General features: G+C 56.9%; 1 protein-coding gene across 4 annotated transcripts in view; it reads left to right on the top strand.

Annotated features, from left to right (window-relative positions):
• Positions 1–25,283, top strand: part of COL11A2 (collagen type XI alpha 2 chain) — a 29,780-nt gene extending 4,497 nt beyond the window's left edge. The window contains exons 5-67 of one of the 4 annotated variants that reach the window (XM_054557377.2): positions 1,148–1,339; positions 2,170–2,253; positions 2,418–2,669; positions 2,896–2,958; positions 3,626–3,805; positions 6,761–6,820; positions 6,926–6,967; positions 7,201–7,263; positions 7,598–7,672; positions 8,130–8,216; positions 8,448–8,504; positions 8,651–8,704; positions 8,809–8,862; positions 8,962–9,015; positions 9,201–9,254; positions 9,445–9,498; positions 9,581–9,625; positions 9,748–9,801; positions 10,227–10,271; positions 10,468–10,521; positions 10,707–10,751; positions 10,887–10,940; positions 11,167–11,211; positions 11,446–11,499; positions 11,629–11,673; positions 11,863–11,916; positions 12,251–12,358; positions 13,360–13,413; positions 13,713–13,766; positions 13,876–13,920; positions 14,005–14,058; positions 14,185–14,229; positions 14,375–14,428; positions 14,529–14,582; positions 14,816–14,869; positions 15,293–15,400; positions 15,551–15,640; positions 15,826–15,879; positions 16,101–16,208; positions 16,347–16,454; positions 16,596–16,649; positions 16,753–16,806; positions 17,003–17,110; positions 17,309–17,362; positions 17,541–17,594; positions 17,819–17,872; positions 18,035–18,088; positions 18,425–18,532; positions 18,891–18,944; positions 19,139–19,192; positions 19,326–19,379; positions 20,035–20,088; positions 20,354–20,461; positions 20,575–20,628; positions 20,769–20,822; positions 21,065–21,172; positions 21,326–21,379; positions 21,686–21,721; positions 21,908–21,961; positions 22,076–22,343; positions 22,916–23,028; positions 23,380–23,586; positions 24,031–25,283. In XM_054557377.2, the coding sequence (XP_054413352.2) occupies positions 1,148–1,339; positions 2,170–2,253; positions 2,418–2,669; positions 2,896–2,958; positions 3,626–3,805; positions 6,761–6,820; positions 6,926–6,967; positions 7,201–7,263; positions 7,598–7,672; positions 8,130–8,216; positions 8,448–8,504; positions 8,651–8,704; positions 8,809–8,862; positions 8,962–9,015; positions 9,201–9,254; positions 9,445–9,498; positions 9,581–9,625; positions 9,748–9,801; positions 10,227–10,271; positions 10,468–10,521; positions 10,707–10,751; positions 10,887–10,940; positions 11,167–11,211; positions 11,446–11,499; positions 11,629–11,673; positions 11,863–11,916; positions 12,251–12,358; positions 13,360–13,413; positions 13,713–13,766; positions 13,876–13,920; positions 14,005–14,058; positions 14,185–14,229; positions 14,375–14,428; positions 14,529–14,582; positions 14,816–14,869; positions 15,293–15,400; positions 15,551–15,640; positions 15,826–15,879; positions 16,101–16,208; positions 16,347–16,454; positions 16,596–16,649; positions 16,753–16,806; positions 17,003–17,110; positions 17,309–17,362; positions 17,541–17,594; positions 17,819–17,872; positions 18,035–18,088; positions 18,425–18,532; positions 18,891–18,944; positions 19,139–19,192; positions 19,326–19,379; positions 20,035–20,088; positions 20,354–20,461; positions 20,575–20,628; positions 20,769–20,822; positions 21,065–21,172; positions 21,326–21,379; positions 21,686–21,721; positions 21,908–21,961; positions 22,076–22,343; positions 22,916–23,028; positions 23,380–23,586; positions 24,031–24,171 (4,863 nt within the window). In that variant the 3' untranslated portion in view covers positions 24,172–25,283. The remainder of the gene's footprint in view (positions 1–1,147; positions 1,340–2,169; positions 2,254–2,417; positions 2,670–2,895; positions 2,959–3,625; positions 3,806–6,760; positions 6,821–6,925; positions 6,968–7,200; positions 7,264–7,597; positions 7,673–8,129; positions 8,217–8,447; positions 8,505–8,650; positions 8,705–8,808; positions 8,863–8,961; positions 9,016–9,200; positions 9,255–9,444; positions 9,499–9,580; positions 9,626–9,747; positions 9,802–10,226; positions 10,272–10,467; positions 10,522–10,706; positions 10,752–10,886; positions 10,941–11,166; positions 11,212–11,445; positions 11,500–11,628; positions 11,674–11,862; positions 11,917–12,250; positions 12,359–13,359; positions 13,414–13,712; positions 13,767–13,875; positions 13,921–14,004; positions 14,059–14,184; positions 14,230–14,374; positions 14,429–14,528; positions 14,583–14,815; positions 14,870–15,292; positions 15,401–15,550; positions 15,641–15,825; positions 15,880–16,100; positions 16,209–16,346; positions 16,455–16,595; positions 16,650–16,752; positions 16,807–17,002; positions 17,111–17,308; positions 17,363–17,540; positions 17,595–17,818; positions 17,873–18,034; positions 18,089–18,424; positions 18,533–18,890; positions 18,945–19,138; positions 19,193–19,325; positions 19,380–20,034; positions 20,089–20,353; positions 20,462–20,574; positions 20,629–20,768; positions 20,823–21,064; positions 21,173–21,325; positions 21,380–21,685; positions 21,722–21,907; positions 21,962–22,075; positions 22,344–22,915; positions 23,029–23,379; positions 23,587–24,030) is intronic. The other 3 variants (XM_054557378.2, XM_054557379.2, XM_054557380.2) reach the window with 3 other exon arrangements.
• The last annotated feature ends 900 nt before the right edge of the window (positions 25,284–26,183 follow it).

Here is a 26,183-nt window from a genome sequence, read left to right as displayed (position 1 = left end):
ATGAAGTCTTATATCCACCCACCTGTCCATCCTCCCCTTGCTTAACCACTCTCTCCTTCAAACCACCCATCTATGCTTCCACCCATCTATCCTCTTCAACTCCTCCATCCAGCTATTCACTCACCCACACACCCTCCCCATCTACCCATGCACACAAGGATGCATGTATCCATTCAGCCACCATCTATCCATTATCCTTCCACCAACTCAACCACTCCCTCCTTCAATATACTCATGCACCCATCTCCTCACCCACTTACTTTCCATCCGACCATTCATTCACCCACATAAGTTCACCCATCTACCTACTCACCCATTTGCTTCCATCTACTCTGTAACCCCTGTTCATCTGCCCACCAGTCCACCCTCCCATACATACATTTATTCATTCACTATTTATCAATGCTCCCATTCATTAATGCATGTAAGCCCCCAGCCACCCATGTACTCATCTATCCATTCATCCATCCCTCCATTCACCCTCCAAGCCAATCAACATTTTCTGAATACCTGCTGGACAAGGAGAATAAAAAAGAAGAATATAAAGTCTCTATCACCCTCAAGAGCTCCCAGGTGGGCTCTGGAAATGAGACAACATCCCTAAATTACAGTGCAATGGAGAGTATGCTAAGCACCATGTGTGGGCAAAAGTAAATGCCATTGGAACTCAGGAATGGGTTCTCTCCACTCCATTTCTAGAGGTCCAGAGAATTCTCATCATCACTGCCATTGGAAGGCCAAGGCATCTAAAGCTGAGCCCTGTCTCTGGAAGCCACTGTGGAAGGGCTCATGCATTGCCACAAAGCGCAGAGGGGAGGCAAAGAATTCTGGAAGGCCTGGGATCTGGTCCTGATTCTGCCCCTCTGGGTGACCTTGGGGCAGTCATTGCCTTTTTGGGCTTTTCTGAATGGAACGTATCTGAAAAATGGGTAGAAAGAAAGATCCTTGTTCTGCCAGCTTTCCTGGTTGTTATGAAGGTCCTATGAGATCCCTTGAAAACTGAAAAGGGCTATGCATATGGAAGACTGACAGTGACCTTCTCCCATGATAGGGTTTTACCTAGGATTGGTCTCCTACTCTCTCTCCCGGATGATACCCTCTGCCTTTCTCTGAATCTCTCTGCTCCATCTCTCTCGTGTCTTTGCAGGGTGATGTCCAGGAGCTGGCCATTGTCCCAGGGGTCCAGGCAGCCTATGAATCATGTGAACAGAAGGAGCTGGAATGCGAGGGGGGGCAGAGGGAAAGACCCCAAAACCAACAGCCTCACAGAGCCCAGAGATCTCCAGAGCAGCAACCGTCAAGACTTCATAGGCCACAAAATCAGGAACCCCAGAGCCAGGTGAGGGAGCTGGGAGAACCCCCAAGTGCAGCACACCCCAGAGAGGGAAGACACCCAGGCATCTCTCCTCCTTAGTTGTCCTCCCCACCCTCATCTCCCTATTCCCATCACCCCCTCCTCCTAGTCCTCATTCATCAGCCTTTTTATTTTCATCTAAAAATAAAAAGAGTTGTTATGAAGAATTCGTGGCTGGGAGCTGTGTTCCCTGCTCTGCGTCTCCTCTTCCAGTCTTCCTGGAACTGTGTCCCTGGGTTTTCCCTTCCTTCCTTGAATTAAGAGATTGGGAGACAGTGGGGGAGGGGTGAGAGCTGGGGAGGCAGGTAGGAGAGAGGACTGAAGCCAGGAGAAAGCAGTCGGGATGGTGAGACCAAGGAGGAGGAATGGGAAGGAGTGGGGATGGAGGGAATATCAAAGAAGGGGTGGGTCTGCAGAAGTGTGGGGGTGGGGAGCCCAGTCTCTGGCCCCCACCTACCTGGAGGGGCAGGAAAAGGGGAGGTAGTGGGGGGAAGGGAAGGGAAGGGAGCCTGGGTTGGGTGGGGTCTGGACAGTTAGAATACAGATAGGCTCTGGGGTCAGTGGTCTAAAGATCAGAGGGTCAATCTCTTAATCATGTCTGCTTCTGCCCCACATGTGGAACCCCTTCCCTCTGTTCCACCTCTCCCCACCTCCCTCCTGACCCTCAACCTCTCCTTTCATCTTCAACTCTGTTTCCTAACTCCACACCTCCCCCGTTTTCCAACTCCCACATCATCTTTATATCTCCCTCTCCCGCCCTTCACCCCACACCTTCCAATTACCCCATCCCCTTCCTCTCTATGCCCACCCCCCAGTCTCAGCCCACTGAGTCTCTCTACTACGACTACGAGCCCCCCTATTATGATGTGATGACTACGGGGACAACCCCTGATTATCAGGTAAACTCAAGGGACCCCTTCATTTCTTCCCTTTATCCCAGCACCCCCAGCAATCATCTCCTAGGACACCTTCCTCCCCTCCCCATGCTGTGGGGAGAGGCACAGTGTGTTTAGATTATGGGGATTTACTTACTTCCTGCCTCCTCCCTGTCTCTCTGCTGCAGCACCCTGGGAGCCCCCACCACAGGCCTCCCCCTTCCCCTAGGGGGCATCGGACCCCTCCTCGAAAGCCTACCCCACCTGCCAAGAGGTCAGCGGCCTGGCAGGCATCCCCCTCACCGGGCCGGAAGCCCTCTCCAACTGCAGGCTTTGGCCCAGCATGGGACCAGCCTCCCCTTTCCCGACACCCAGCTCGGAGGGCAGCTTCCCCCACTGCCTGGCCCCCCCGCAGGACCAGAGGCAGCAGTTACCGGCAGGTAGAGCCGGGGCATCCAGATCTCTGCCCCCAAACCTCTATGACCTTGGAGGTTCACGGTCCCCAAACTATCTCCCTCCAAAGGGGCTGCAAGATCTGAGATTTCCCCCATCCCCCAGCACAGACAGACCCTGCCCTCGGGGGACAGGTGCTGCTTTGCCTCCCTTCCGCTAACCTTTCTCCTTCCTTCCCACCCTGTGCTACTCTTCTTCTCTCCTTGGGGTCAGGACCCCACCCCAGGTGAAGAGGAAGAAATCCTGGAGTCGAGCCTCTTGCCACCCCTTGAGGAGGTAACTCTATGCCCCACCCTCACCCCAGCTGGGGGCAATGGGCACCTGTGACTCACTCTCCTCAGCCCATGACGTCTTGATGGACCAGCCCCTCCTCTGGCCGGAGGGTTCTTCCTCATTTCCATCGATGGCCTCTGTCTTTGGGTCACTCTAGAACTATGGGCCTGCTTGACTTTCTAAGTCCAGCCAGTTCCCTTCAGTATCCAGGCCTCCTTCCATGATTCTTTGATTCCTGAGTGACTTCGTCTCCACGTTGGTGTCTAATAGTCTTACTTTCTATGTCCTATTTCTGTTCCCAGGAGCCACTTTCTGTCCAATGTTGTCACCTTTTGTCTTCTCTATCTCTTTGGTCATTCCTGGACTCCTTTGTCTGTCATTGTGTCCATGGACTGTCCACTCTGCCTCCAGCCCTCCGGCCACCCTTCATTTTATCCACCACTTCTTCCCACTGGACCCACTTTCTGGACATCTCTCCCCATTTTTGGCCTTTGATGGCCCTTCCATTTATACACAACCACTCCCATGGCTCTTCTTGGGAGAAAAACTCCAGTTCTAATTAACCTCAGAATCCTTTGGGCTAGAAGTTGTCACACCCTGGGGTCCAGGGTAAGCCTCCTCTCAGCCCTAACATCCCCATCTACCCCTCTCCCTCCCCATCCCTGGGAAGGAGCAGACAGATCTCCAGGTCCCCCCCACAGCCGACAGGTTCCAGGCAGAGGAATATGGGGAGGGTGGCACAGACCCCCCTGAAGGGCCCTACGATTACACCTATGGCTATGGGGATGATTATCGTGAGGAGACAGAGCTTGGCCCTGCCCTCTCTGCGGAGACAGCCCACTCAGGAGCCGTAAGTGAAAGGAGCTTCTCTTTCATTCTTGACCACCAGTGGGATTGGTGAAAGAATTGCTTCTTGTTGGTTTCGATCCTTGGCTGTTGGCTGTGAGCTACTTCCCATCTGTGACTTGTCATTTTCTGTTCACATATGATGTATTTGTTGCTTGAGAAGATTACTACCTGCCTTCCCTTGCCAAATGTCTTACCTTATGACTCTTGTGGATACTTCTGCTCAGGGCAATTGGGAATTAAAAAAAAAAAATTATGTAGCCACTTTCCTGTCTAACTGTGAACTGGATTTCATAAAGCTTTTGGTCAATAAACTACTACCTTGTGTCCATTTTCAGTGTTTCTCTATTATTTCTTCTTGGTGAAACAATTTTTTGTTCATGTTTCTACCAAACGATCTAACTTCCTGTGTCACCTTTTTTTAACCTACAGGCCACTTATTATCTGTCCCTTCCTGCCTTCTCCAGCTGTGGCATCCATCTTGGTAACTGTGTCAGGTTGGACTGCAAGGGATTTATTATTTCTGTTCTGGCTCTAGTTTTTCATGCTATCTTGTGACAATTTCCTTTGACAATAAGCCACTTCCTGTATGTCTCAGGTCATTTAAATCATAAAGTTTCCATTGTGGGCCTTGATATTTCTCATGGCTACTTCCTGTGTGTCCTAGCCTTGATGTTTGTGTTTTCTGGAAGAATTACCCTTCACTGTCATGATTCCCTTTGCAGGAGTCACATTCTACCTGTTTTGTGCCTTTCTTTTCTCTCTGGGTCACGGTAGCCATGTTGTTGTTGAAGGTTCACTTCCTGGATCCTCTTTCCTTCGCTGCTTCCTGTCTGTTCAGCCACTTCCTGTTTGTCCAGTTTGTTTTCTAGCCATGTTGGCCATGTTTAATTTTCCTTGGCCCTGGCATCATTCTTGCTTCCAAGTGTTTGTCATTTTGTTCTGTGTCCCTTAGTCGTTCTCGTATCTTCCAGTATTCCCTGTCAGTGGGACTGCTTCCTGTCTACTCCGCTCCATCTTCTGCCTGCCTGGCAGTTCTGGCTGCCTCCTCTATCCTGCTGCTGCATCCCATACCTCCCCTCTCTTGCCTCCCTTGAGCTTCTACGGCCTTTCCTTTATGCTGCTCTCTGGGTATTTGGGGTCGATATGGGATTTCAGAGAGTTTTGAAACTGATCATTGCTGTTTGGTCAGAATGAAGGTGGAGAGGGACATTCTGAAGATCTTTGTTGGGGGGAGTTGGGGTGGTGGTGAATGTCTCCCATTCCTCATGTTCTTATTTTGTTTCTGGCCCTAGAGTTGGGAACAGGTATCTGAGTGGAGGTGTGCAAGGGAGGGAACTGGTGGGCTTGGAATGTACTTGAGGGCCAGAGGAAGGGCAATGCAATCAGTGGGGACTGCTCTCCAATTTTTTTTTTTTGAGGCAGGGTCTCACTCTGTCACCCAGGTTGAAGTGCAGGGCAGGATCTTGGCTTACTGCAACCTCTGCCTCCCGGGTTCAAGCGATCCTCCTGCCTCAGCCTCCCGAGTAGCTGGGGTTACAGGCATGTGCCACTGTGCCCGCCTACTTTTTGTATTTTTAGTAGAGACGGGGTTTCACATGTTGGCCAGGTCGCTCTCAAACTACTGACCTCAAATGATCTGCCTGTTTCGGCCCCGCAAAGTGCTGGGATTACAGGCGTGCACCACCATGCCTGGCCTCCAAATTTACTTAGAGTATGGATGCTTAACCTTTGGGGCATATTTAAACTTGCGAACCCTTTGAAATCCTAAATAAAATTCTGTGCATAATAGCGTATACTTTTTCATTTCTGGAGAAAGACTCACAGCTTTCATCAGATTCTTTTTTTTCTTTGAGATGGAGTTTTGCTCTTGTTGCCTAGACTGGAGTACAATAGCACGATCTTGGTTCACTTCAACCTCCACCTCCTGGATTCAAGCAATTCTCCTGCCTCAGACTCCCAAGTAGCTGGGATTACAGGCATGTGCCACCACACCCGGCTAATTTTGTATTTTTATTAGAGACGGGGTTTCACCATGTTGGTCAGGCTGGTCTCAAACTCCTGACCTCAGGTGATCTGCCTGCCTCCACCTCCCAAAGTGCTGGGATTATGGGCGTAAGCCACCTCGCCCGGCCTAGCTTTTATCAGGTTCTCATGTGGGTCCATGCCCTCCTCTCACCCCAAATAAAAATCTACCCACAATCTTAGAGAGATTCTTTTATGATGTATTGGGGGTAAATGTGTGGAAGGTTTCTTAAGGTTCTAGGGAAGGAGTTTGGGAGATGGGATAGGGTCCTCTAGAAGAGGGTTTGGGAAGGTGGGTGGTTTAAAAATCCCTGAAAGGGGCCAGGTGTGGTGGCTCACGCCTGTAATTCCAGCACTTTGGGAGGCCAAGGCAGGCGGATCACCTGAGGTCAGGACTTTGAGACCAGCCTGGCCAACACGGTGAAACCCCATCTCTAATAAAAATACAAAAATTAGCCGGGCATGGTGGTGCACATCTGTAATCCCAGTGTAATCCCAGCTACTTGGGAGGCTGAGGCAGGAGAATCGCTTGAACCTGGAAGGCAGAGGTTGTAGTGAGCCGAGATCGCGCCACTGTACTTCAGCCTGGGTGACAGAGCAAGACTTCGTCTCAAAAAAAAAGAAAAACAAACAAACAAACAAAAACACTGGAAGGTTCTGGGGACCTTCCTGAAAGAGGCTCTCAGGGAGATGGAGAAGTTGTGTTTGCTGAGGTGGGGCTGGGAACTGGGGGCACAGGGAACCCTGAGGTCTCCTTGGCAGGCTTGAAAGGTTTGTGAAGAGGGAGTTTTAGGGGAGGGCTGTGGGGCTTTTGGGTAGGGCTGAAGTGGTCTCGAGAGGATCTAAGAATCAAGGTTGGAGTTGAGATGGGGACAGGCCTAGTGTCCTGGCTGCTCACGGACCCCACTGGGGGTTACATGTGTGTCTCCCTCAGGCTGCCCATGGACCCCGAGGGCTGAAGGGAGAGAAAGGAGAGCCTGCGGTGTTGGAACCTGTAAGTTATGCTGGTCACAGGGCTGAGGCAGTGGAAATAGGAGAAGCAAGTGGGGTTGAGTGTGCTGGTCCTGTCGCCTCTGATTTTTAACCTTTGACTCCACAGGGTATGCTCGTGGAGGGGCCTCCTGGCCCAGAAGGCCCTGCGGTAAGTCTAGCAGTGACTTGGTGGCCATTATTTTCTTAGAAACCCCTTCTATGTGCTCATCTGAGCCTTCCCCACATATGCCCAGGCCTCCTCCTCAGAACTCGGGAGCATCCCTCCAATCAACGCTTCCCAGATTCCCAGATCTCTTCTGCACAGACCACTCCTCAGCCACAGGCTGAGTGTCCACACCTGTCTGAATGCCCATACCTGACCCCTACTCTTTTGTTCCTCAGGGATTGATTGGTCCCCCTGGCATCCAGGGGAACCCAGGCCCAGTTGGAGACCCTGGAGAGAGGGTAAGGGGGTGTCCTCTATGTGAGGGGGGAGCTTTGGGGGAGCTAGTGGTATCCAAGGGAGGGCTGCCATGCCCAGTAATTTCTTGTTAGGTGGCTTGTTAATGAATGAGGGGATGGTTGTGCTTCCCAGCAACCAGAAAGGAGGGCAGACTCTGGTTGGGGAGGGTACTGATCTGGTTTCTAACCCTCAATTTTCCCCATGGGGGTGGGAGACTCAGGAAAGAGCTAGAGGAGTCTACACTTATTCTGTTGAAGAGGATATTTCAAAATCATGCTAAGATCTTGATGTCCCATTATCTTTCACCCCATCTTTTGCATTCTCTTCCCACTCCAGGGCCCCCCTGGCCGAGCAGGGCTCCCTGGATCAGATGGGGCTCCTGGTCCTCCTGGCACATCTCTCATGCTCCCAGTGAGTTGTCTCTTGGGTTTTGGAACATGCTGATGGGGAAGACAAGGAATTGTGTCATGTTACCAAGAACCAGATGGGCAGGAAAGCTATGGAGGAGTCTCTAAAGATCATCAAAGATCATCACTCCAAAGGGATTCGTCTTTGGGGTTGGGGAGATGGGGCCTCATTAGGTGACCTAGAACCAAACACCAGTCTTCTAGGACTGGGCAGAACAGCCTATATATTTCAGGGGCTCTAGAACCAAAAGAGAGTCTTTCTGGAGGCAGAGGCTGGACAGTGAAGGAGGAGGGCAGGAGTTGAGTTTCTGGAATCCTCTAAGTGATTATCTGGAAGCCATGGGAAATGCTGGATGGGCAGAACCTGGGGCAAGGGGCAGAAGCGCTGGAGAAAGCCTCTGGCTGGGAGGGTCCCATGACTTTCTTGGAAGAGAACCTGGACCTTCTCTCCTTGCCCTCAGTTCCGGTTTGGCAGTGGTGGGGGTGACAAGGGCCCTGTGGTGGCGGCCCAGGAGGCTCAGGCCCAGGCGATCCTGCAGCAGGCGAGGGTGAGTGGGGCTGCTTCCCTGGAAAGGGAAGGCTCTGGGGGGCACTGGAAGGGTTGGCTGGAGTGAATGTGCGGCAGGGGAGGCCTGGGTTGGTTTGGGGTTAACAGGGAGGTTGGGGAGAATCCTGGGCGGTGGATGAGGATCAGGAGAGGAAGGGTGAATTTGGAGGGTGCTGGGGCTGGGGGTTCCCACTGCCTGTCCCTCAGCTCTGCTGTCCCCCTGCTCCCCTAGCTGGCGCTCCGTGGACCCCCTGGCCCCATGGGATACACAGGGCGCCCTGGACCCTTGGTGAGTGAGCAGGGTGCTCGGGTGGAGGATGCTTTATTTGTGTGTGGGGTGTGGATAGTTCTGGAAAGGGGCTTCTTTTGGGGAACACTCTGAGGCCACTGTTGGCTGTGTCCTTCCTTACGGCCATCCTCTCTTCTCTCTCCCAGGGCCAACCTGGGAGCCCTGGCCTGAAAGGAGAGTCTGGAGACTTAGGACCTCAGGTGACCACCCTCCTCCACTGCACCCCCATATCTGTTCCCCAGCTCAGTCTCCCTCACTCCCTTCCCTATGCCTCCTAACCCCACCCCATCTCTCCTCTCACCAGGGCCCCAGAGGACCTCAGGGCCTCACAGGCCCTCCTGGCAAGGCTGGGCGAAGGGTGAGTGCCTCAGGGGTGGATGGGTGTTGTGGGGAGACAGGGCCTGCGGTGTGGGGGACTGCACCTCTGCTTGTTCTGACACTTCCCTTGTTCTCCCAGGGCCGGGCAGGTGCTGATGGAGCCCGAGGGATGCCTGGAGAACCTGGAGTGAAGGTAACAGGCTTGGGCCCCTCCTTGAAGCCTGTAGCCTTCAGCCCACCCTGGGCTCAGTTGTTTCTTGGGGACAGCCTAGTTCCCTAGGCTCCCCCAGGATCAGCACCCCCCCAACTCAGGGTGCAGTAGGGAGGGGTGGGCTTGGACAGGGCTGTGTCCTCACTGGCCGCCCCTCCTCCTCCTAGGGTGACCGAGGTTTTGATGGACTCCCAGGGCTCCCTGGAGAGAAGGGCCATAGGGTGAGTACATTAGTGGGTGTGTGCTGTAATCCGGGATATATCTTCTATGGGAGTGAGGATAGGTAGGGAAGGGAGGCTGGAGGCTTGGCAGGAGCTTGGTGAAAGTAATGGATCGGCTAAGTGCAGAGGTTCGGTGTCTGCCTGTGTTGGGGGCTCTGAGGCCCCTCTTATGAGTTCCCCCATTTTGCAGGGTGATACTGGTGCCCAGGGCCTTCCTGGTCCCCCTGGTGAGGATGGAGAGAGGGTAAGTGTAGTGGCAAATGTAGGGGCTGGGTGCAGGGGAGATCTAGAAGGCACAGCAGCTTCACTGTGTCCTCCTCCTCCAGGGAGATGATGGGGAGATTGGGCCTCGAGGGCTGCCTGGAGAGTCGGTGAGTGTCCAAGGGCTGGTGCTGGGGGAGGGGGCTCTGGGGAAGCCAGGAGGGGGACATGGGCACTAAAGGGACACAGTTTTATCCATTCATGCCGTCTCCTCCCCTCGCCCTGAATGCAGGGACCTCGAGGTCTCCTTGGCCCCAAAGGCCCACCTGGTATTCCTGGACCCCCTGTAAGTGACTCCCTGACTTCTGACCCTGAGGTGACCCCTTGACCTCTCCAACTCTCCACATTTCTAGCTGCCTTCCTGCTCCCTCTCCTCTCTCGGCATGCTTCCCATTCCCTGTGAGCTCCCCCTGCTCTGGCCCCACACTGCCCTGCCTCAGCCTACGCTCCCCGCACACGGGGAGGGCCATGTGGTGTGGTGCCCCGAGGGTTCTGGGCATAGGAAATAAATCCTCAAGAAAAACAAAACCAAAGCCCACAAGCCCACAGATCCACAGTCTCACACCCTGCAGGCCTGGGCCAGCCGTGTTTGCTTGGGTTCGGGATGGATTGGAGGTCTGACCGTCCCACCCTCGGGAATGGCTGGGACTCTGAAAACCACAGGTCCCTCCGGGCCACCTTCAGGCTGCTCACACCCATCTTGTGTTTCAGGGCGTCCGAGGCATGGATGGTCCCCAGGGCCCCAAAGGGAGCTTGGTGAGTGATGGATAGGAGATCCTGCCCCCATTCTTATCCCCCGACGTCCCTGCCAGCATCCTGTTGGCCACCATTTTGACCCCTGCCTGCTTCCTGCTCTTGCCCTCTTGGCTATCGCTGCTGTGACTCAGCTCCATGCTCTAAATTTGTTCTATCACCATCTCCTTCTGACCTGTGCCTGGTCACCTGTTTCTAGGGACCCCAGGGAGAGCCAGGACCTCCTGGACAACAGGGCACCCCTGGGACCCAGGTGAGCGGTGCCCCTACTCCCTTTCCCAATTTTCGTGACTTCCCTTGGGCTTCCACAATGGGTCAGACCCTGGAAGGATACAGGAAATTAAGGGTTTCAGGCCCTTGTTGCTCATGCTCTGAATGGGAAGGCTGGCTAGAAGAGACCCTGGGAGGCTCCTGTGACTTCTCTTTCCCTGTATGTAGGGTCTCCCTGGGCCCCAGGGTGCCATCGGCCCTCATGGAGAGAAGGTAAGTGACTAAGTGATTTGGAGGACAGGGAGTTTAGAGTGGGGATGTAGGGAGAACCCTAAATGTCTGCTGGGCTTTTGTCTGTGTCCAGACATGACCCCTCTAGTGACCCTGAGCCTCTTTGTCTTCCTGCAGGGTCCTCAAGGGAAGCCAGGGCTCCCTGGCATGCCTGGCTCAGATGGACCCCCGGTGAGTGGGCCCTCACTTCCAAATCCACTTCCCCTTGGCCTTCCACCCCAGTGCATGACCTCAAAGTTCCTTCAGTGACCCTTGCACTGAAAGGTCACTGGTGGTGCTTGTCCATGGACAGTTGGCTTCACTAGGTCACAGGAAATTTGGGTTGAAAGAAATGTAGGGAGGGGTGCAGAGAGGGTGACAGGGGCCACTGGTCACATTTTCTATCCCTTACTCCCAGGGTCACCCGGGGAAGGAAGGTCCCCCTGGAACCAAAGGAAACCAGGTGAGATCTTCCATGTCTTTATCCCCTGAGGGAGTCTCCACCCAGACTCTAGAGCCTCAAAGTCCTTGGGATTTCCTTGTCTCATTATTCATATGGCTCTGCCACATTCTCAGTTCCTGTGCCCTGTAACCCTACCCAGACAGCAATGTTGTTACTTCCATTTCTCCCACCCCTGGAGGCCCCCACAGTGACACTCTGAGGCCCCTTTATAAATGCCTCTCTTTTTTCTTCCAGGGTCCCTCTGGACCTCAGGGTCCTCTAGGATACCCAGGACCTCGAGGGGTCAAGGTAACTGACCACCAGGCTGGGAGACAAAGGGCTGTAGTCAGGGGAGCCATATGGGGTCTTAGGAGCTTGGTCTTTCCGACCCACCTCCATCACCTGATCACTCTACTTCTATGCCCTCTCTAATTCTAGGGTGTGGACGGAATTCGGGGTCTGAAGGGTCATAAGGGTGAGAAGGTGAGCACCATGCCCCCAGCTTCCCAGCACCTCAGTCCTGCCATCTCCTGTCTTCACTGCCTTCCCTTCAGCCTGCCCCGCACTGCCCTCCAGCTCCTGAGCCACTGCTTCCACCTATGTTCTCGGAATCCCCATTAGAACCCCAGCCCTCTGTCATCTGTGGGGTCCTCTCACCTCTATCTTTCTCAGGGCGAGGATGGCTTTCCCGGGTTCAAAGGTGACATAGGCGTGAAAGGTGACAGGGTGAGTAGAGACCCCACACTGGCCCCAATTCCGTGTCCTACTGAGCCTCCACTCTGGAGACCCCAAGCACCAGTTTATTCTCCTGAGTCTCCAGACTCCACATTTCCAGTGCTGTGTTCCCTTGGGAGCCTGATCCCTACAGGATGATAACCCCATGGTCTGTGTCATGCCTGCCCTCCCATCACTACACTATCCCTACCCTGTGGGCTTCCTGTCCTGCAGTGGCTCCTGGGACCCCTCTAGCCCTCCTCAGCCTCACTGATGCCTGTTTCTCCTCTGGGCCCAGATCCCACCTCCAGTCCCCAACACTCACCTGTCCTTCCCTCTCACGCAGGGCGAGGTTGGAGTCCCTGGTTCCAGGGGAGAGGATGGTCCTGAGGGGCCAAAGGGACGCACTGGACCGACTGGTGACCCTGGGCCCCCGGGGCTCATGGGCGAGAAGGTGATGGGATGAGGGTTCTGTGCCTGGGTCCTCTGGGGGTGTGGGCACTGGGTTCAGGATGGGCATGGGGGGTGCCCGCTGCTGAAGTCAGCCAGTCAGTTGAAGACGGCCATGCATTAGTTATACTTCTGTCTGTGTAAATGGCATCTCTCAGCTGCTGATGGGCAGAGGGGATGTATAAGAAGTCAGGGAAAAGTCCCTGTCATGAAGAGTTGGATGGAGACAAGGCTTAGAGAATAGCTGTTGCTTCAAGGCAGAGTGAACATGCGCTCGGACTCCAAGCAGCAGGAGTTCTGAGATAAGACAGTCTAATAGTAGTGAGGTCTGTGGTCTCCAGAGCTGACTCTCCCCAGCGCTTGCCCTATGCCAGGTGCTGTGCTGATGCGTCCTATCTATCCTATGAGGTAGGCATGTGACGTACTGTTTTGTTGAGGTTTTACAGAGGCAGAGGGATGCTTGTTAATTACATGGCCAGTGAAGGGCAGAGCCAGGGGTTATGCCCAGGCAGTCTGGCTTCAGAATCTGCTCCTAAGCCCTGCTCTGCAGCTGCCTGGGCAGGATGAGCCCTGGAGCCTCTGGGGAAGGGGGCATGCACGGGGGTCGGGGTGTGGTGGGCAAAGGGCCTGCAGGGGGATTGGTCTTGGTGGAGCAGGAGTGGGTGCTGGGGTAGACCCCACCTCCCTCATGGGGTAGATGGAGCTGAGGTTCACAGGTGGGAAGCAGCTAGATCACAGTGACCCTGAAGGACTTGCTACCTCTGCAGGCGCAGGGGAGGTGGGATCCCAGCACTAGAATTGGGGAAAATCCACTCACGGGAAGGAGAGACAACAAAAGTCAGGCAGCTATGGGGCAAGCAATGAGGGGCTAGAGGCTGGGGTGTGTGGGGTGTGTTGCTGGGTGGGGGGTGGGGGCTGGCCGTTATATGCGAGGGTTGAGGTCTCCAGGGGTGGAGCAGCATCTGGGCCTCCTCTCACTCCTAACTGCTCCCTAACCCTCCACAGGGCAAGCTGGGTGTTCCTGGTCTGCCTGGCTATCCTGGACGTCAGGGACCCAAGGTGATGCCGTGCCCCATACGTGCCCCTCCTCCTTTTCCCTTCTCCTTTTCCCTTCCCTGATCCCTGATTCCAGAAAGCACAGATGCAGGGCAGTGGGAGACCCCAGAGGGAATTTAGCTGACTCCCATTTTATAGATGATGAAAGAGGCCCAGAGAGCAGCAGGGGTTTGTCCAAGGCCACTTAGTTCTTGGCAGAGCTCAGGTCTCCCTGGCCACTGCCTTTGTGGCCTTTCCTGACCCCCTTTGCCCCTTCCTGAACCCTACCTTTCATACCTTCTCAATTTCCCCATTTTCACCAGGGGTCCCTAGGATTTCCTGGCTTTCCTGGCGCCAGTGGAGAGAAGGGAGCCCGGGTAAGCTGGGGGGTGGGAGGGCGTGAGAAGGGAAGGGCTGGAGAGGTGTAGAGGGGGTCTGTGGGGAGTCTCACCCTGGGTAATGTTCTCTCTGCTTCATTCCCACCAGGGCCTGTCAGGGAAGTCAGGGCCTCGGGGAGAACGGGGCCCCACGGTGAGTGCAGGGGAGAGAAACAGGTGGCTCAGGGTCCAGAGGGGGGCATTTGGGTTTCTCTGACAACTCCTCTTCCCTCTGTAGGGTCCACGGGGTCAGCGGGGACCCCGAGGTGCCACTGGGAAGTCTGGAGCTAAGGTGAGTGGTCTCTACAAGGCTCCATCTGCCCCCTGCCCACTCAGCCCCAGCTCTCCCTCAACACCCTGACCTCGGGGACAGCTGGAAAGCAGCTCTTCCCACTCCTGACTCTGTTTCCCCCCACAGGGAACATCTGGTGGTGATGGCCCCCATGGGCCCCCCGGAGAGAGGGTGAGTGTGGATCGAGAGTCCCCTTCCCCTGAGCTCCCCAGGGAGCCTGGGTGAGCCAGCTCCCTCCTCACCCCAGGAAGGAAGCTGAGTTCCCCCACTCAGCCCCTGCCCCCATTCTCCTGACTCCCCCCACCTCTGTCTCTAGGGCCTCCCTGGACCTCAGGGTCCCAACGGGTTTCCTGGACCGAAAGGACCCCCGGTAAGTTGACCCCGAGCTCTGACCCACCTCGCTTCTCTGAGTCCTTCTTCCCTACCCCCTTTCCAGCCGAGAGTTCACCTGACACCTGAACCCCTTCCAGGGCCCCCCTGGGAAGGACGGGCTTCCGGGACACCCAGGCCAGAGAGGAGAAGTGGTGAGTGATGCTCCTGGCCACCCATTCTCGGGGGCTCCGTCAGACCCTTTAACCCCAGAGCTGTCTGGAAAGCCCACAGGGACATTCTCCTGGCAGAGTGGAGCCTGCCCTGGTGCTGCTCAGACCCAGGGCCCAGGGCTTGGTGTGATCCTGCCTGGGATCCTTCCTCCTGGGAATCTGCTCCACAGCGCCCACGCTTGCTTTCACTGCATTCTCCTCTCTTCCTCGCCTAGGGTTTCCAAGGGAAGACTGGCCCCCCTGGTCCTCCAGGAGTGGTGGGACCTCAGGTAGGTTTGTCCCTAGGAGAGAGTGGACCCCGGACCCTAGCATTAGTCTGTCTGCCCCTCTTCTCTCGGTCACACACCCCTGCCCCTGGTCCACCTGACCCAGACTCCTGGGGCTGGGGACAATAGTGGGGGCTGGGATTTCAGGCAGGGGTCCTGAACTTCAGTCTGTTTTGGGGCGCATTCTCATCGTCTTGTCCCCCAGGAGAGGCAGTTCCCCAACAGAGACACAAGGTGGTGTAGTTACTCCACATGGGGCAGGAGAAAACCCAGCAGTGGCCCAGGAATGCCGGGGAATTTCCCAGGAGCTTTGGGGCAGGGATAAAGGGGTTCTGGAGGAGTGTTTTAGGGTGGCCAGGGTGGGCTCTTTTGGCAGACAGTGAGATGAAGGGCCTGATATCAGGAACTCTCTCTGCTTTTGTCTAGGGAGCAGCAGGAGAAACCGGCCCTATGGGGGAGAGAGGTCACCCAGGCCCCCCGGGGCCCCCTGGAGAGCAGGGACTACCTGGGACGGCTGGAAAAGAAGGAACAAAGGTCAGTGAGGGGCCAGGCAGAGTGGAAGTTGGGGAACTGGGGATTGGGGTGCTGAAAGGAACAGGTAATTGGCGATTTGAGGGGGGCTGGAGAGCTCTCTGTTTAATTTGGGAGCATGGCTCTGGCTCATCACCTCTCCTTTCCTTTTAGGGTGACCCTGGTCCCCCTGGGGCCCCAGGGAAGGATGGTCCTGCTGGTCTGAGGGGATTCCCAGGAGAGAGAGGCCTCCCAGGCATTGCTGTGAGTGTGACTCCCAGACCCCTGCCTGTCACAAGCACCAAGCATCCTGAGCACCCTCCCTGACCCTGTCCCTGACCCCCTCCATGTCACTCCCCACTTCCATCTTTTGGAGCCTGTCTTCCCTTTCCAGCTCTCACCCTTCTCTTTCCGTGAAGTCTCATCTTCCCCAAATGTCTTCTTCATAGGGTGGACCTGGTTTGAAGGGGAATGAAGGTCCGTCTGGCCCCCCTGGCCCTGCAGTGAGTCTGGGGTTCCGGGGGGGGTGGTAGAAAGGACCCGGGAAAGGGGTGGGTGAGGAAGGGTGGGAGTGGCATCCCGATACCACCAGGGGCTGTGGGGCTGGGCAGGGACAGCCAGAATGCATCTGATTTTGGGAGCTTCTGGGGATTGTGGTCTGAGGTTCTCTGGTATGGGCGGGCTGGGGTCTCCTTCCTGGGGGTCTGACCATCTGCTTTCTCAGGGCTCCCCTGGGGAACGAGGTGCAGCAGGATCAGGGGGACCCATTGGTCCGCCAGGGCGCCCAGGCCCGCAGGGTCCCCCTGGAGCAGCAGGAGAGAAAGGTGTCCCGGTGAGTGTGGGGGTCCTGGGGAGGGGTACTGGGGAGGGCTCTGTGAGCCTAGGGTTGATGGGCTATGACAAGTTTCCTGTGGGGTGTTTGAGGGTGAGGGTCACCTCCAGGCCATGACTCCTTCCTCCTGTCCCACAGGGTGAGAAGGGCCCCATTGGCCCGACTGGCCGAGATGGGGTGCAGGGTCCTGTGGGACTTCCTGGTCCTGCTGGGCCTCCAGGTGTGGCTGGAGAGGATGGAGACAAGGTGAGGGACCCCACAGACCCCGACCAATCTTCTCTCCAGATGAGATGGCTGACCTGGGCATGACCCCTGGCCCCTGTCATGTCATCCTTCCCACTCTACCCATCACCTTTCTCTAATATCTTGTCTGCCTTCTCCTCCCAGGGTGAGGTGGGGGACCCTGGACAGAAGGGCACCAAAGGGAACAAGGGCGAACATGTAAGTGTCCATGACCTTGACTTCTGACCTCCTGGCCTTTAACGCCATTCCCACCTGACCTCTCTCCCTGTTTTGGTGTCTCTGACTCTCTTCTCTCACCCAGGGCCCTCCTGGACCCCCTGGACCCATTGGTCCTGTGGGGCAGCCTGGAGCAGCGGTGAGTGACCCCTCCAGCCCCACCAAAGGCCCAGCAGCCTCTGGTCCTCCCTCAGCTCCCCTCTGCCCTCGTGGCTGGGAGTGGGAGCAGGGGCTCTGGGCCTGGCACCCAGCTGTGTGTGGTATTTGTGGATAGAGAACACCTGACCCATGACCCATCCCTGTGTCCTTGTCTCTGCTTTCCCTCAACCCTGCAGGGAGCAGATGGGGAGCCCGGAGCTCGGGGACCCCAGGGACACTTTGGAGCCAAAGGCGATGAAGGAACAAGAGGATTCAATGGGCCTCCAGGACCCATTGGCCTACAGGTGTGTTGGGGGATAGGACAGGGGCTGAGAGGTGGGGTCAGGATGGGGTGATGTTTGCCCCAGACCCTGCCAGCAGCCTGCTGATGAGGACTGGAGGGCCTGTGGGGTCTGAGGAGAGGGGACTGTGGGGCCTATCTGCCTAGGGCTGTGCTTTGGGTGGGGTGGTCACCTGGGCCCATGTTTTGTATACCTGCACAGGGTTTGCCAGGCCCCTCTGGGGAGAAGGGAGAAACAGGAGATGTGGGTCCTATGGTGAGTGTGACCCCTACTGACCCTAGCCCCCATACTAGTCACCCCCATCCCTGGCCAGCCCCTACCCCATACCCCACTGCCAAGTCCCTGGCCTGGCTGCTCCTTCTCCTCTCTCCACCATTCATGCTCAGCCGTCTCACTTCCCTTCCTCATCTGTGGTGTATCTGTTTCCCCCCAGGGACCACCTGGCCCCCCAGGACCTCGAGGTCCAGCTGGACCCAATGGCGCTGATGTGAGTCATCTCAGCCCCTGTCCCTTGAGATCAATATGTCTGGTCTTCTGCCTCCCTTTCCCAGACCATAAACTCTAGTATCGTCTCAGGGGCCAAGAGAAGCCCTTACTCCCGGGAGGCCTCCACTGCCTCACTGCTGTGACCTTGGGCTGCTCATCTGGGACTTTGCCCTGAAATGGCACCTCCTTCCTAAGCAATGACACCTATTTCTGTTCCTCTTCCAGGGCCCACAAGGTCCCCCGGGAGGTGTTGGGAACCTGGGTCCCCCTGGAGAGAAGGTAACTGGAAAGGGGGTGAAGGGACCAGTCATGGAAGTGGGGGATGGGAGTTGGATTTCTGCCAATTTTGGGTGGGGAGACAAAAGAGAATGAGATGTGGGGAATATCAGAATTTTTTGGCTTGGGAAGGAGAGGAGGTTTTTGACTCTAATCTCTTTGCAGGGGGAACCAGGAGAGTCAGGATCTCCAGGGATCCAGGGCGAGCCAGGTGTCAAGGTGACAGCACCAAGGCCTTACTCCCCAATCCCCATCACCCGCCTCAACCCTGCCTCCACTTTTCCTGTGACCTCCTTGAGCTGACACTCCTCTGCAGCAAGAGTCTCTGCTCCCTGCCATCCTCTATGAGGCCTGATCCCTGGTCTGAGTGAGCCCTTCTTCCCCTTCCTTGAAGGGAAGGGGACTAGGGGACTCCCCTTATAGGCTTGACTTTCTGTTTATGTCCCATTGTCACTGAGGGGAGTAGGGGATGGCTGAAGGTGTCTCAGAAGCAGAGGCTGCATCCCTGATCTTCAAGACTCACTGGGCCATCTGTGTCCTCTGCTTGTTCTGCAGGGTCCACGCGGGGAACGTGGAGAGAAAGGAGAGTCGGGGCAGCCAGGAGAGCCAGGACCACCAGGGCCTAAAGGCCCCACAGGCGATGATGGCCCCAAAGGGAACCCTGTGAGTTTGGGGCGGTGGGGGCCGAGTCCTCTCAGGCCCTGTGAATGACAGACCTGGGAATATGGGTGTGTGTGAGGGAGGATCTTGGAGTGTGGGGAGCCCAGGAGTCGGGGGGATGCTCTGGGAATGGGGCATCGAGAGGGATGCACGGGGTCTAGGATCCAGAGAGAAAGTGAGAGATGCCCTGCAGTTAATACCCTGAGGCATTAGACAACACGAAGTGCACGTGGTAGGGAAAGGGGTGCAGGAGACCTCTTCCTGGGGGTTACTGGTGGGCACTGCCTCTAGAGAGGCAGTGGCATGTGCTGGGTGGGCTTAGGGAGCTGTGACCCTGACTCTTATTCTCCATCTGGATCAGGGTCCTGTTGGTTTTCCTGGTGACCCTGGCCCCCCTGGAGAAGGTGGCCCTCGGGTGAGTCTTACTCAGAGAGGGGAAGGGGCAAAAAGGGTGGGGCTTCTACTGGGGGGCCTCTGTGTGGCCGCTGGGCTTGGGTATTGGGAAGCTGGGTGTATGGCAGGGCAGGCAAGGGGATGGGATATTGACAGTTTTGGGGGTGATGCCAGCCAGGTTGGGGGCCCACCTCAGACCTTGCTTCACTTCTGCAGGGCCAGGATGGTGCTAAGGGTGACCGAGGCGAGGATGGTGAGCCAGGACAGCCTGTGAGTGCCTGGTGACCCCACCACCCCCCTGAGCCCAAGCCTCATCCCCTTTATCCCTCTTCTGTGCCCCACTCCTGAGGGGTCCCTTGGCTGGAGGATAAACACTCAGCCACCCCAATTCCTCTCTCCCTAGGGATCCCCTGGTCCCACTGGGGAGAATGGACCCCCAGGGCCACTTGGAAAGCGGGTAAGTGAGGTGGATCCCTGAGACCTTGGGAGGCAGTCTCTGGGCTGTGTGGTTGGAGGCTGGGCAATGACAGGTGGGACGGGCGGGGAGGTGCCTGGTGTCTGCATTACCCTGGGTGTGTGTGTGTGCAGGAGTTGGTGGGTTTAAGGGTGTGCGGTATCTCATTGCCCTGGGTGGGTGTGTGTGCAGGAGCTGGTGGGTTTAAAGGTATGCGGTACCTCATTGCCCTGGGCGAGTGTGTGTGCAGGAGCTGATGGGTTGATGGGTGTGCGGTATCTCAGGCATGTTTGTTCCTGGGTTCTTGTGTGTATGTTTTCACCAGGGGTAGTGGTGGTTACTAACAAAGGAGAATGGAAACTGGAGAAGGGGCTGGCCAGCTTTTCTGTGGGCCAGGGGTGAACCTTTTTAGTTTCTGGGGCAGGAGACGGGCCACCAGGTAGGGTGTGGGCAAGTGGCCCTTCACCAAATGTACAGACTACCCAGTATTTTCACAACTGTCACAGCTGTATCTGTTCTGCACATCTGTGAATCAGCCCTCTGTGTATGCACGTGTGTGTGTGCGCATGTGTATGTATGTGTCTAGGACACGAAGGGGGAAGAGTTGAGCCTGGCTGCCCATGGCCTCATGTGCTCTTCCTTCCCGCTCCATCTGCAGGGTCCTGCTGGCTCGCCTGGTCCCGAGGGGCGACAAGGAGGGAAGGGAGCCAAGGTGAGGGAAAGGCCACCCTGGTGCTGGAGCATCCCCTCCGCCTCCCACCCCTCAGATGCCTCCGTCTCCAAATGCCTATGCCATGTCCACCTCTCCCATGTTAGGCCCTTTTGGGGACAGGCGTTCCCTATACTTGTTTCTGCACTAGGGGCTCCTAGAGTTTGGCCCTTCCTCCCTGCCTCACACCTTCCACCTTGGACCCTCTGCCCCCTGCCCACACCCAACTCCTCTGCCCTTCAGGACACATTCCTTGTGTGTGTTTCAGGGAGATCCCGGTGCTATAGGTGCCCCGGGGAAGACAGGCCCGGTGGGTCCTGCAGGCCCAGCAGGGAAACCTGGCCCTGATGGTCTGAGGGGGCTCCCAGGCTCAGTGGTGAGTCACTGCAGGGAAGGGCTGGGCTGGGCTGGGGTGGGAGTGAGGGGCCATGGGAGGGGTGCAGTGTGGGGATGCTCCTCCTGACCCCTGTGGTCCCCTCGAATCTTCAGGGTCAGCAAGGCCGACCTGGAGCTACAGGCCAGGCTGGGCCCCCAGGTCCTGTGGTGAGTGACTGGGATTGGGCTGGGTGAGGGGTGAGGGCGGTGCCCTGGGACAGAGCTGAAGCCCTGGAGGAAGTGGAGGCTGTTGGGGAGAACTTGGTCCCACCTCTCCCTCAAGAGAGTGAATTCCCATCTCTCCACAGGGACCCCCGGGGCTGCCTGGTCTCCGGGGCGATGCTGGAGCCAAGGGAGAGAAGGTGAGTGACAGACAGACACGCAGCCAGGTGTCTCTCCCACCACCCTTGCCCCTGAAACCTGTGGGACCTGAGTGCCCACTGCTCTGCTGCAGGCCTCAGGCAGCCAGTCCCAGGGGGTCCCTGCTCAGTGAGGGCCACTCACCAACCCTGTGCCCGGCTCCCTCTCCGTGTCCTCTTGGCCCTTCTCCCCCATCCACATGCCTCCTCTTTGCATTCTCTTGACTGCCTGCACCCTTCTCTAGGGCCACCCAGGTCTCATTGGACTGATTGGGCCCCCGGGTGAGCAGGGAGAGAAGGGAGATCGGGGACTTCCTGGGCCTCAGGGCTCCCCTGGGCAGAAGGGTGAGACGGTGAGTAGAGGGCATGGTCCCGGAAGTTGTGGGGGTTGAGAGTGGGGTGGAGAGGGGTGGAGTTGGAGTTGGGACTCAGCTGTGGGTAAGCGAGCAGGTGCTCAGGAGGGTGTGGGTGGAGGACCCAGTTGAACCAGCCACTACCCTTCCTAGGGTATCCCAGGAGCATCCGGCCCCATTGGTCCTGGAGGTCCCCCCGGCCTCCCCGTGAGTACTGCCTCTGTTCCTCCACTAAATCCCCTAAACCCCTCTGCTGCCCACCCATGGCCTCCCAATGACTTCCACGGAACTACCAGCCTAACAAGCATAGTCCTCAGGGTCCCCCATTTGTCCTGTCACCACCAGTCCCTCCTCCCCATACTTGCAGGGCTCTGAATGTCCTGGTATTCCCACAGGACTGCCCCTCCTGTAGTAACCCGAGGCTCCTGTGGACTTGGGACCTTGCCTCCCTGCTCCTCTGAGTCCTGTCCTTCCTCTGCAGTGACCGTCTCTTTCTTGTTCCTCACTTCACAGGGACCTGCTGGCCCCAAAGGAGCCAAAGGAGCCACAGTGAGTGACCCCCTTCAGCTCTGACCTTTGCCCCACCCCCTCTGGACTTGATGATATCTCTCCAGGGCAAATAGACTCCCCCCAAGGAGCCCCTTATTCCAGCCAGGAGGCTGATTTGATCTTTCTGTGACCTCGATCCATGCTTGACCTCTTGACCCCTCCATGACCTCATTTATTCCTTGTCAGGGCCCAGCCGGACCCAAGGGAGAGAAGGGTGTGCAGGGCCCTCCAGGACACCCGGTGAGTGAGGAGTCAGGGCTGCTCCCAGGGCCGTCCCCCTCTGCTCCACTGCTGCCATACTTCACCCTCACACCAACCTCGTCTCTTGCCTTCTCCATCTGTCCCTGCACCCAGGGTCCCCCAGGTGAGGTGATCCAGCCACTGCCCATTCAGATGCCCAAGAAGACTCGGCGCTCGGTGGATGGAAGCCGCCTGATGCAGGAAGATGAGGCCATACCGACCGGGGGAGCCCCCGGCAGTCCTGGGGGGCTGGAGGAGATCTTTGGCTCACTCGACTCCCTGCGGGAGGAGATCGAGCAGATGAGGCGGCCGACGGGGACCCAGGACAGCCCTGCTCGCACCTGCCAGGACCTGAAGCTGTGCCACCCAGAGCTTCCCGATGGTCAGTGCCAGCCTCAGGGAGCACAAACATCTCTCCAACAGCATGGGTACTGAGCAAGCAGAATGGATGCTGGGGGAGTCTTGGAGAAGGTGTTGGGTTAAGGGTGAGGGCTGAGGGGCTGGGAACTGCAGCTATTTACCAACCGGGTCAGAAGTATCCCAATACTTTAGCAACTGATCTGGGTCAGTGTGTAACAGTTGGTTATCAGCCCAGTGTCTGCAGGAGCAGATAAACATACATACGTGCACACACCTGTTTGCACCTGAACAGATGAATCTGTGTGAGCGCCTGCAAACACATGTTGTCCCAGTATGAGGCTGTCCATACTCGGACCTCCTCCAGTCAGAGGGCCTGAGGTTACTGTTGGGGGCAGAGGTGTCACATGATGAAAGTGGGCTGCAGCAGTAGGATGCTGCAGTAGAATCTGGATTCTAGGGCTCTGGGAGGGAGGAGGACCAGGAGACTAACAGCATGATGGGGAGGGCTGGGAGGGAAGAGGGAATGTGGGGGCAATGAGCATCTTGGAGCCTGGACCTAGGTGGCCCTGACCTCCCCTCTCCCTCACCCAACAGGAGAGTACTGGGTCGACCCCAACCAGGGCTGTGCTCGGGATGCCTTCCGAGTTTTCTGCAACTTCACAGCAGGGGGTGAGACCTGTGTGACGCCTAGGGATGATGTCACGCAGGTGAGAGCTGGCCCCTGGCTGCCCCTCCCCTGCCCCATAGTGCACCCCCTCAGGGCTTAGTGGTTTCTGGGTTTTGGTGACAGTCCCCTGGCTGTTGCCCCCCCGGAGGCTGCCACCCCTTCTCCACTTCTTAGCTCTTTCGTCCTTTCCTTCTCAGCGGTCCTCTGATGTTCACTTTGCCTTTCGTGTACCCCCAGTCTCCTGGCTCCCACTCAGCCCCTCACTTCTTTCCCAGCCCTTGCCTTCCAGCCATTCCCTGCTCATGACTCTGGCTCAGCTGTCCTGGTGCTGTAGATGTTCCTGAGGCCCATCTCTGTCTCCCCCTGAGGCCAGCCCTCTCTCTCCTCCCAGTTCTCTTACGTGGACTCAGAGGGCTCCCCAGTGGGTGTGGTCCAGCTCACCTTCCTGCGGCTGCTCAGCGTCTCAGCCCACCAGGACGTCTCCTACCCCTGCTCTGGAGCAGCCCGTGATGGTCCCCTGAGACTCCGCGGGGCCAATGAGGATGAGCTGAGCCCGGAGACTAGCCCCTATGTCAAAGAATTCAGAGATGGCTGCCAGGTGGGAACAGGAAGAGCTGGGTCGGGGGCTGATCTCAGACTCAGGCTGGAGGAAGGAGGTGGGAAGACCCCTTGGGCAGGGCACCCAGGGGGAGCAGGGAGGAGTCCGTCCTGCTGGATTGTCAGAGATGCCTGAGGGAGCTCAAAAGCCGGTGAGGAGGGTGGAAAGGATGGAAGCCATTGGGTGAGGTTCACTTGGGTACAAACACCAGCGTCACACAGGGTAATGCAGATGTGTAAACAGACTGGCACATGGCTGCCCAGCAGAGGCACACGGTGGGGGAGAAGCAAACACACACGCATGGGCACACAGACACTCCCAATCTGTACATCCTGAGTCACCCTGATGGGGCCGAGGTGCTCAGAGGAGAGGTGAGCCTGGGCCTGAGGTTAGGGGGTGGGGGGTGCCTCCACCCTGCTCACACTTTCTTGTCTCCCCCTAAAGACACAGCAAGGCCGGACGGTGCTGGAGGTGCGAACGCCTGTGCTGGAGCAGCTGCCAGTGCTGGATGCCTCCTTCTCAGACCTGGGAGCCCCACCGAGGCGGGGAGGGGTGCTGCTGGGGCCTGTCTGCTTCATGGGATAGGACCATCTCTGTCTGATCCTGTCCATCGGAACCAGGCCCACCTGGAATCCCACAACATCAGCTCTGTGCCACCTCCCAAGAGGGCTCCTCACTATCTAGGGAGCCCTGGGCCAGGGCGTGGAGAGCCCTCAGTCAGGGGCAGGCCAGGGGAGGGGTGAAGTGGTTGCCTGGACACCCCACGGGAGGAGTGGCATCTGGGGCTCTTGGCCCTCCCACCTGGAGCCTGTGACCCGTTAGAGAGCTGAGACCCTTATTTAAAACTCACCTCCCAATCACCCCAAACAAATGGAAGAGAAGAGAAAGGACATGGTGTATTTTGTATTTAAAAGTAATTATATTGATTATTTAAAGTGTGGAAAGCAAAATAACAAAAAAGAGAAACGCCAACAAAAATCAGCAGACGTTGGAGACAGGGCTCTCGGGGGTGGGCTCCGGCACCCACATCCTGGCGTCAGGACTTTCCTCAGTGACTGTGTGTAGGGGGGTTTCAGGGCTGAACCCCACCTCCCTCCCACCTTCCTCCCACCTCACCTGTCGCACCCACTGTGAAAGTTGGAATATGTGGTCTCCCTGGCCTCAAGGCTCTGACTCTGCCAGGGTGGGGCTCTCTAACCCGCAGGTGTTGGCTGCCTGGCCCGTGTGCCCACTGTCTCTTCCACTTGGTCTGGGTCTGGCAGGCACTGCCTGCTACTTGAGGGCCAGGATGCTCCCCCAGGGAAGAAATGGAATAGTGTGGGGTGTGTGCAGGGCTGCATCCAGCAGATGGCTGGAATATTAAAATTCTTCTATATTGGCTGGTAAATTGCCATGGCCCTGAGCCACTGAGTATGTTTGTTGCCACCCCTGTCCCTCCCCTGGGCACCCCTCACTTTCCCTGATCCTGCAATTAAAGGGTTAATGTGTGGCATATGGAAGGGACTCCCAGGACCCTGTGCCCAGCTTCTATGCTGACTGATGGTTAAATAATGTGATTGTCTCCTCCCAGGTGTCTGTGTCACTGTTTGTGTTGTTATTTCAGTCTCCCCGACACCCATCTGATGCTTTCTCTTCCCAGCTAAGTGGTTACCAGAATTGTATGGCTTAATTCAGATACCCTGCAAGCCCTGTCCAGCTGGGGTGTCAGTGCCCAGAGTTTACAAAGCCTGGGTGACTAGCATAAAATTACAAACAATGCCCCAGGGACACCAGGTAGGGGTTTGGGGTCCCTGTGGCTCCAGGTTCTGACACCGGTGTGCAATTGCTTCTGGGTGTGGGTGGGACGGTGCTACATAGCCCAGTCTAATCTCTGTAAATGGGGAGGCTGAGGCCCACTTCCAAGACATTTACTGCATCTGTACCTCTGGTCACCTTATCCCTCCCCATCAGCCTTGTGCTGTGCTGTCATGAAGACAGGGCTGTGGCCAGGCCCTCCACACTCGCATATAGTCACGTGCATACTCTTTGAGTCTTTGTGTTGGGTGGAGTCGCACAGTCCCTGCCTGTGTCCCCCCACTCTTGACTGTCCCCCACTTCCCTAGCCTCCCTCTCCTGGGCACTCAGAAGCTCTGCTCCCTCCGGGTTATGTGTCCAAGAAGTCATCTCTTCCAAGGCTGGCCGCGCAGCCGGGACCCCCTAGCTGGTGCCCGTGGGGCTTCACATTGCCAAGCAGCATTGCCTGGCTCCTGCCTGTCAGGGCGCTGCATTAAAACGTGTACCAGGGCCTCATCCCAATTTCCTCTTCCTCAACCCTCTTCTTCGCGGGCGCCAGACTCAAGAGTGCGCGCCTTTGTGTGCCGGTTTCGCGTCCGCAGCCTCGGGGCGGGCCTGGCGGGGCTGCCCTTCACCCCGAGCCCGAGCCCGGGTAGGCTGCGCCCCCGCCCCTCCTCCCCGTACTTCTTCCTCCCAGCGTGTCCCCGACAGCATCGGCTTGGCCGTCCCGGTCCCAACTCATTCTCGATCGCAGGAAGCCCCACGTGGGCGTCTAGAGGGCCACCCTGGCCCGGGCGGGTGCGCGGAAAAACCTCTCGAGGGTG

The sequence above is a fragment of the Pongo abelii genome, chromosome 5 (assembly GCF_028885655.2).
Source record: "Pongo abelii isolate AG06213 chromosome 5, NHGRI_mPonAbe1-v2.0_pri, whole genome shotgun sequence".
Classification (NCBI taxonomy): Eukaryota; Metazoa; Chordata; class Mammalia; order Primates; family Hominidae; genus Pongo; species Pongo abelii.
The sequence above is the reverse complement of the archived record's forward strand: the minus strand, read 5'-3'. Positions and strand labels throughout refer to the sequence as shown.